Source organism: Artibeus jamaicensis, unplaced genomic scaffold (genome assembly GCF_021234435.1).
Source record: "Artibeus jamaicensis isolate MK-2021 breed Jamaican fruit bat unplaced genomic scaffold, CSHL_Jam_final scaffold_1964, whole genome shotgun sequence".
In the NCBI taxonomy this organism is placed as follows: Eukaryota; Metazoa; Chordata; class Mammalia; order Chiroptera; family Phyllostomidae; genus Artibeus; species Artibeus jamaicensis.
The window spans coordinates 28,164,114-28,173,552 of record NW_026522030.1 but is presented as its reverse complement, the minus strand read 5'-3'; the positions used below and the strand labels follow the sequence as shown (position 1 = coordinate 28,173,552).

Below are 9,439 nucleotides of genomic sequence, written 5' to 3'. Positions count from 1 at the left end.
AGCTTAAAATAATTAACCCATCAGAAGTCCCATCTCTCAGCCATTGTGAGGATTATTGTAATTTGACAAACACTTCCCTATCACCTCTGATAAATAATAGGAACTTAATAAATGTTAATGGTCACACTGATGAAATATTTTGTCATTTTCATAAGAGGTAGAAACATTTAGTTATGAAAAAGGCATTGCAGAAGCACATCATACTAGAAGAAAACTTCAATTTTTACCCAATGAACTTCAATTCCATGGAAGAACCTACATTCAAGGTGTAAGTAAAGACTAAGAAATCAAAAAAATTAAATAGATATAAATCTACTATGAGGAACGGGGAAAACAATTATTTGCATCAATTAAATTATAAATTAGCGGTCACAACCTATCTACACTTATAATATTGCACCAGACTAGGAAGCGTGCAAGTTATAAACGTTTCGCGTGAAGTGGAGAGGAACTTTGGCTAGCTAGGAAAAGTCACAACCCACTCTGAGATCTGGAAGAACACTGGCGGGACTCGTGGTAAACCTGAACTTGGTTCTACCTCCTATGAGGCCATGGGGACAATTCCCCAGAGCCCTGGTTACTTAGTTAGGGATACTGACAATCACCTCACATTTCCAGATGCAAAACTGCCTAGCATGGTTCCTGGCCAACACTGGTGATGTCTAGTTGCACCCGAATTTATCGAACCCTAATTTGTAATCCACATTCTAGGCAAGAGGTATACAAACATTTAGCTTACCTGGGCTTCAACGATCATGATTCCCACCTCTCAGGAGAGTACAAATTCAGTTACTTCCTAAATTCACAGCTTAAAAAGCAATCTCCATTCATACCCCTCCATTCACAACCCTGCTTCACATACCCACTTCTGATCCTCAAGACCCCGAAAGGCAGGCACAGTGATTTCATCATTCTCATTTTATGAGTGGCGATTCTCCAAGATTCCAACCCCCCCCCCCACCCCGCCCTGAGCAGAGGGACTAGTTCTGGAATGCCTCTTCCAGGACCAAACTAGTGTCTCATCCAAAAGCAAATGGAAGTGATTGCATCACACTTAAAGATAATCCTTCAATTTATTAGGAAGGTCTAGCCCTAGACCCTCAGAAAATCCCATTACAGAAAGAGTATCAGAGGCTTGAGAACCTATAAAGCATGAAGGTAGAAAATTCACAACAAAAAATGGGACTATTTCTTTAATTCAGAATTCTTTAAAATGTGTCCACCCTATGTGTGTCCACCCTTCATGTGTCTATGAAGATTGACACATGGCCGTCCAGCTAGAATCCACATTTTCCCGCCTGGGAATAAACTTAGTCCCTGCTATGCACTGTGAAGGAGAAAGATTAACCATTTCCCAGTTGCCTGATTGAAAGCACATCCCTTCCCAACTTTCTCTCTTTCCCCAACACTGGCTGGATGGGACTGGGGACAATGAAGCCACCGTGGAAGCACAGAACTGTGCTGCTGGCCTGGGTCTCTGGGTTTTCCCTGGGAGAGACACAGGCCTTCATGGTCTCTGAGCTGCTGCACAGTTGGGTCTCTGTTCTAGTAACTTAACCTCTACCCTGTTATTACAGAAAAAAAGGGAAGCCAGGGAAGGAGAGAACAGAAAAGGTAAACATTATGTTAATAAGCCATCAGGGTCTGTAGTATAGAAACCTGCTTTGTTACACAAGGAAAGGATGAGAGAGAGAGAGAAATCAACTATAGTAATGAGGGTCTTGCCATTCGCTTAATGAGAAGAGAAAATATTTAACAAACTCTGTACACAAATGAGCATGATTTTGGCAAAAAGCAAAACAAAATAATGTTGTAAAATGTGTAAAAATAAGGTCTGGATAACCAATGAAAAAAATATTAAGACATACTGCCAACAGCTCAGGATCATAAGAAAATTAAAAAACCCTCAGATGCTATTTTTAAACAGCCAGGAGACTTGGCTTAAGATTATTACTCATTATCTTCTAAAACATAATAGTAAACAATAGGTATATAAAGGATGAGCCTTGTAGTCTTCAGGAGGAAACATGCATGGCAACTTATTAAAAGCCCAGGGTTAGATTTCAACTAATCGAATTGTAAAAGCTTGTCCACAAAGGCCAGGCCAGACTAATGGCAGAGCGTGATGGCTGGAGCTTCAGGGGAAGCCTTAACGAGGAGAATGAGGCCAAGTGCTGGGTGTGGCTGGCCGAAGTACAGTAAATTAATATAATAGATCAAATAAGTACTAATGAAGACAAAACCAGCCGACAGACCATCTTTCTTTTTACAAGTTAATAAACTCTACAGCTTTGTGAACAGTAAACCCAAGTCACCTCCATTTCTTGAGACGTGAAGCTGGTGAAGGGCAGTGTGGATCTGAGAAGGCCGAGCCTTTTCTGTTTCCCAGTGAATCACCGAGAGCAAGCAGAGCTTAACTCTGAGACCTGGAACTACAAGAGAACCCTGACAAAAGAAGGCATGTGGACCAAGTCATTTTAGCTTTCCAAATAAAACTGTTATTAATATACCTTTGATTCAGCCACAATTCCTAGTCTTGAGCATCCAGTAACTCACAAGTGTTGATTAGGTTCTAGTGCAGCAGAAGCCCGTGACCAAACATACTTACAAAATCAAAAGTGCACTTTAAAACCCTCTACAAATGTTTGGGCTTTACTTACAAAACCCACATCAACGATCCCAAAGGGTTGAGAAAAACAAAAAAGAATGAAAAGGAAAGCCACTTATTGGTACTAAAGCCTTTACTGTAATAAACCAAATATATTTACAATTTATACAAATGTTTAACCTTCAACAAAAATACAAAAAAACATTTCACAAGATGCAAAACCAGGAAACGAGTTCATTGGAGACACCACTGCGCTACCAAGGACGGAACTGAGGGGAACCGCGAGGAACGGGAAGGTGCTGTGGGCAGGTCACACGGAAGAAACAGGCCGGCGCTGCCCGGGCCGCAGGCTCCGCTCCCCGAGCCTACGCCCCTGGCCCTCTGTCCACCTTGCCTCGGTGCTCCATTTGGTCTAGGCAGGTCGGTGACCTTCTGCTGATGGACTCAGAGCCTCCTCTTCAGAGACTCAAAGTAGTTTCGTGTCAAGGTTTAAAAACAGGTTTTCTTGTTTTTAAAGTTACAACTTTTCTATTTCTACAAATGCAAAACATTTTGGCCCAATTCAACTATAAACATTAAAACACATAATGTTTTCAGTAGATGACTTCGTAGACTGTAGCCTTCTTGTCCCCTGAGCCAGTGACTATATACTTATCATCCACAGAGATGTCACAGCTGAGCACAGATGAGGACTCTTTGGACTGGAAGAGAAAAGAGTTGGGGGTGTATTTAACGTGGGACAGAGATACTCAGCGGCCCCGCTCCCTCCAAGGTACCTTCGCTCTGGCGTCACCCGAACACCACGGTCAAAATGTCGCTCTCAGCAGGGAACGCTGACTTACCTGGAATATGCTAGCTCCGTAGGGGGTCCGCCAAGCGTTGAGGAGGTTGTCTTTTCCAGTGCTCACGAACCATTTACCTAGAATTATCCAAGGGAGAGGAAGTTTAACAAGATTAAAACCCCTACCATACTTTTAGCTACATGGACCTAATCAAACTTAAAGCCATTTTCAATCATGAAGTATCTTGTCCAAGGGCTCGGCTGTGACACAAGGAGAGAAAGCAGGTTTTACATCCAGGTTCTGCTGTGAACCACCTGTGACCCTGGGTTTAATGAAAGCAGCAACAGGGACCGTGTCAGCCCCCTTAGCCATGGCAGGTAGCATCACACCCGAGCACACAGTGGGTCTTCAAACAGTGCATCATGAAATTGTTCTCCTTGCTAGCCTCCCCATGACAAAATGGGACTAGGAAGGATTAAGTGACAAAAGTGAGCGAAATGCCAGACACGATAATGTGGCACACAGAGTGTGGTCAGTAAGTCATGGCCACCCATCCGGCCAGCACCAGCCCCGTGAACATGTGATTGCATGTGAATTTCTTCCCTCTTTAGCCTCACTGCACATGACAGCCGGATACAGAGAGAGTCCATTCTCTGGCTGTGGGCTCCTCGGGCCGGCCAGTCCCTAAAGACTCCCTCTGCTCCTGCCCCAGTCTTCAGCAAAGCCCCACCCCCCTCTTCAACTAATCGTGCCCCACCCCCACCCCAGACTCTCCCCAATAAAAACAAATGTGTCAAAACTTTGTATGAGGCAATTTCACCACCTGCTGACTTTTCTCAAATTAGGAAAACAGACCAAAACAGACATCACTGTGCTCTGAGGGACATATTAAGACAAGAGAATTACTGCATGCAGCTGCTCGGAGAACAACATTTTTTCCAGATACAATTTCTACTGTATTTTTTTAGACGTCTTTCCCATTTAGGTCATCAGTGTCCTCGGGTTTCCTTTCAGCTGAACTCACCACAGTAAGCAAATTTGAGGGACAATACGCAGCTCTCGTGCAGATGCAGCTGGTACTTGTCGGGCTTGTTCACATGCAGAACTTCCACGTTGCTGCTCTCCATGCCCACAGCGAGCCACTCCCCGGTCGGGCAGTACCCGAGGGAGAATATCTACGAGAAGCAGAGAGGCTCACTAATGATTTTGCCTGGTAAACTGAGGAAGGAAAATGGCAACAAGAAAGGGGGGAGGGGACCAGCAAGAAGAGGAGTATAGAACCAGCAAACTTCAGACTGGTCAAGTCCGCAGGATAAGCGACCCAACCCAGATGATCCAAGTACTAAAAATCGTTATGAGACAACCAGAAAAACTGGAACGCATGCACATGATGACATTAAGAAGTTATTCTTAATATAATGGTATTCGTGTGCTTTGTTTCAAAGGGATCCTTGTCTTTTGCAGAGACTGAGAGACTTATGGCTGAAATGACAGAATGTCTGGGGCGTGCTATAGAATAATCCCATGTATGGGGGCAGAATGACAGACAAGACCGGTCATGTGTCACCACTGAAGCTGGAAGACGGGCAGGTGCAGTTTACTATACGACCCCCTGGACTTTCGTATGTGTCTGAGCATCCTCTGCACTCCTGGTATGCACTTGTGAGTTTACAGAAGAAGTTTTATTTTTTAAAAAAAGCAGACCAAAAATAGTATTCTACTCATACTGGGAAAAGGGTTAAAACAGAGAAAACTGTAAGAAACTCAACATTTTAACAGGAACACAAAATTTAGAAGTATATATAGTCGTTTTTCCATTTTTTCTGAGTAGAATTATTTCCATTACAAACAAGTAAGTAAACGAGTAATGATGAAAAGAATAATTCTGTCACCAGAAAGCATTTAAAATGGCAGTCTTTCCCAAAACAGGTCTAGACTCGTCATCTAAATGATCTTCACAATCCACAAAGTTGAGATTTTTATATCATTTCAAAACTCCATAAATGTAGTCAGCCATGAGTCCATTTTCTAAAGGATGAGTAATAAAACGGGCATCCACCGAGATGCCGCTGCATTTTTTTATGCTCCCTGATGCAAGAAAAAGGAATTAACTTTCAGGGCTGCTATGATTTTTCTCTGCTCCCTGGGTGACGCCTGCATGTTTTTCAAGCTCTGTTTATACGTGAGTCCAATAATCCCTCCTCACCCCCACATCAGATGGGGAGAACACACAAAAAAAGACCCCACACTGCGGAGGGAAAACGGCGTGTTCCTGACTGCGGCGATTCCTTCAACGAACTCATACACGAATATGAGCTTAACATGGCTTAACCTACAGGAGTTGAGACACTACTCGAAGGGTTTCAGGGATTTTCTGTTTGTCTGTTTGGGGTTAAAAAAAACAGTATCTCAGATTTAAACCCGGCTTGTTTGTGTAGCTGCCACTACTGTCGGGGTGTGACGGGAGGGAAAGGACGCCGCACACATGCGCATGCACACACATGCGCATGCACACACCACACAGACTCTGGGTAGGAGGAAGCCAGGCACCTGTGACGTGAAGTCGTGCTGCTGCAGCTGCCGCCCTTCGCGCAGGTCCCAGGACCGGACCGTGTTGTCCAAGCCGCCCGTCCAGAGCTTGGTGCCATCATTAGAAATGTCAATACAGCTGGCCCCGTCTGTGTGGCCCTGGAATTGCCTGATAAAACAAACCGGATTGAATAATGATTTCCTGCCAGAGCTCAAGGTAAACACTGATGTGTTGTTAGTTTTGGACTCGGGGTGTGTGTGTCAGTGTCTGCTGATGTGCAAGATCAAACTAACCTTCCCCTGAGGAGGAAGAGAGCACACCTGCATTTTCTCTCTTTCTTTTTTCACCATCCAAGTGCTAAAGAAATGGAGTGCCATTTCAGGTCACTACACAGGAGTTAAATACGCTCCTATAGCTGGCCTTACAAGCCTGTCTGGAAGGTAAAATTTCTCCCAGATCTGGAAAACTGTTTAAGTTAGGGGGAAAACAAAAGAAATAAACACACAGAATCCTAACCGTATTCCTCAAAGGGAAATGGAGGCACAGCCTTTAATCCTACGGGCCTGTATCACTACATTACAAACTCGGGGTCCAGAAGCACTCAGGTTTCCACGAGTGCATCAGCACAATGGTGGCCTTCATGCCGACAGCAAGAGCTCACGCAGCTGCTCAACCTTGCTTTCTGTGGTAGAAGGAGCCTTGCATTCGAAAATCTGGACCCCCAGAGACAACAGGTCATGCCCACCTCTGACTCAGAGGTGCTGAGTACAGACAAAGCTAACTGCTGAGGTCTTGGACCTGGTTCTGCTTGCCAAGAGGGAGCTGGCAGGACAGTGACCAGAACAGGTGAGAGACCCAATCACCACGGTAACAGGCAGGGCCCATTAGAGAGCTGCTCGGGAATTTCAACACCAAGAGGCAAGTTTTAATGCCTGTCCTTCCCGTCACCTTGTTATTCCCACAGATCTCCACACTTTTAAGCTGAGCTTCAAATTCAGTGAGTGTATAAGAGAAGAAAAAAGCACCACTGTTGTCCTCTCTTCAAAAACCTCTCCTTTGCAAGCGATTCTGAACTTCTGTCTTAGTCCTCTTCCCCCACACCCCAGTTCTTCCAAACTGTCACCATGCACTCACACCCCAATGACCTGTGTGCCTCCAAGTCCTCCCCGTGGGTCACACAGGCCAAGAGCAGCCCCTGCTTCAGCTGTTGCAAGGGCTGCTTTCCTTCCCTCCAAACATTCTTGAAACCCAGCAACCACCTCTTCATTTTTACCTTCTGACCTCTTGTTACTTCTAGAACGTGAAGTACTTTCACTCCTTGACTATAAATAAATGTCTGTGCTGACTTCCAGCGATCCATGGGTATTCCTCCATCCCTCTGCGCACACATCTCTGCCCAGAGCCTAGGATGGTTCGGAACGTGCTGGGTCACAGCAGATCCATGGGTATTCCTCCATCCCTCTGCGCACACATCTCTGCCCAGAGCCTAGGATGGTTCGGAACGTGCTGGGTCACAGCAGATCCATGGGTATTCCTCCATCCCTCTGCGCACACATCTCTGCCCAGAGCCTAGGATGGTTCGGAATGTGCTGGGTCACAGCAGATACAAAGATACCGGACAGACTCTCTACTGCCCTGCCACACAGAGTAGCTGCTATCCCCGTGTGGCCAGTCCAAACTGAGGAAGAAATTTATAAAACACCCCACATTATATCCGACAGGGATGCACTTACAGGGGGATGGCCCAGAGCAGGAGGTCAGAACACAGCTACAAAATACCTGGACCCCGATCCCAGCTCCATCACACCCAGCTGTGTGACCCCCGGCAGGTAAACTGAACCTCTCTGAACCTCAGGCTCCTCATCTATAAAAATCAGAGTAACAATAGGGCAGACACTATGAGGATTAAAAATTGAAAAGCACTGAGAACTGGTATATTGAAAGTGCTATTTCCAAAGTTAAAAAAATGAAAAAAAAAATCATGAATACTTGCTAGGTTAAAAGTCTGCAGTAGGTGTCAGCTCCAGCTTCATTAGGTGTCCACTTTGCTCAATCTGAGCTGCCCAGTGAGTGGTGAGAGAAAAACAACTGCCACCCTGTCATGCACACACAGGAACGGGCTCGGAGACACTTACTGAAGGGGCAGTGGGATGCTGTGACGGCATCCAGTCTGTCCGCCCCTGCCCCTGGCACACGGGCCCAAAAGCCTTAGGAGGAGGCCTGCTAAACAACCCGTGAGACTGAAGTCACACCGTACACAGTGTTTCCGAGTGACACTGTGAATGATGAACTGTGAAACCAAAGGGCGAAAGACATTCTGACTCCGCCTTGGATGTTTCCTTAGTGCCTACATTTTCAAAAACTCTTCTGTAACATCACAGAATTGTGTACAGGGAGCCAACTGCCGGAACCAAGGAGAGACACCAAGGCGGCAGAATGCAGCTCTCCCTACGGTTAGTGGGGCAGGTCCCAGGAAGCCGGGCTCACTCCTGGGCGAATGACCCCTTAGTTAGTTACTGAGAAACACGGATACAGGAAAACCAGTGTGCGTGAAATTTGTTTTCTTGATGTTGTAATCCTTTATTAGCTGACTCCTGTTTGTACAAACAAGGATCTAGCCAAAGCCAAAATTATCTAGCACTGGGGACCCTTCATACCACTATATGATATGATCTGCCACTTGGCAAAAACCAGGAACATTTTTGAAACAGGTCTGGCATCTATCTGTGCCTGAAGAATGATAACTGGAACACAAGAGAGTTAAATATAAAGTCTAGGGGACACTGAGCACTCAGTCAACATGGTGAGCCCCTCAAGGGAAGTGACACAACTCTTTGTACTCCCAATACCCAGCTCCAAGCCTGGCACACAGTAGGGTCTTCATGTGTGGGCTGAGTGACTGGGGCAGCTGGAGAAGCAGGGGTGAGAGGAGACCTTCTGACCCCCCACCACAGAAAACCACCTGTGCTCACCTCACCAGCGTCTGGTTGTGCAGGTCCCACACGGCGATGTTGCCGTCGCTGCAGCAGGAGAAGCAAACCTTGGAGTCGGGGCTGATGGCCAGGGCGTAGCAGGCGGGGGCCGAGGACGTCAGCTCTGCCTTGATGCGCGGGGTCGGAGCGGCCAGGTCCCAAATGGAGAGAGTGCTGGCTTCCCCTCCCACTATCAGAGTGCAGCCATCAGGGAGCAATTTGCAGGAACGGATGTAGTTATCTCTATTCTGTGAAATGAACATAATTCAATTGCTGTAATGCATTACACCAAGCAGTAACAATGCCATGTTTTCTAACTGCTGCTATCTCGGTTTTTGACTTGAAAAAGTGGTACTTCACAGATACTAACAAGCAAGAGTTCTGTAGTAAAAATCAGGATCCGATTGCCACTGTCTCTTCTGAAATAGTAAACAAGACAAACTCCTAGGATCACATGCTTAGATACAACTGTACCTCCTGTCCAGTTCTCCACTGAGTAGACAGAACGAAAGTACTGGCATGTGTAAGTTAGGTATATACATGTACC

The 9,439-nt window shown here is 45.8% G+C and overlaps 1 protein-coding gene across 3 annotated transcripts in view; it reads right to left on the bottom strand.

Annotated features, from left to right (window-relative positions):
- Window positions 1-2,712: 2,712 nt before the first annotated feature.
- Window positions 2,713-9,439, bottom strand: part of TLE1 (TLE family member 1, transcriptional corepressor) — an 81,478-nt gene continuing 74,751 nt past the window's right edge. For 2 of the 3 annotated variants that reach the window (XM_037130698.2, XM_037130699.2), the window contains exons 16-20: window positions 8,893-9,140; window positions 5,941-6,088; window positions 4,415-4,565; window positions 3,451-3,527; window positions 2,714-3,309 (exon numbers count right to left, since the gene is read on the bottom strand). In XM_037130698.2, the coding sequence (XP_036986593.1) occupies window positions 3,202-3,309; window positions 3,451-3,527; window positions 4,415-4,565; window positions 5,941-6,088; window positions 8,893-9,140 (732 nt within the window). In that variant the 3' untranslated portion in view covers window positions 2,714-3,201. Of the gene's footprint in view, window positions 3,310-3,450; window positions 3,528-4,414; window positions 4,566-5,940; window positions 6,089-8,892; window positions 9,141-9,439 lie in introns of all 3 variants that reach the window. The other variant, XM_037130697.2, reaches the window with a different exon arrangement.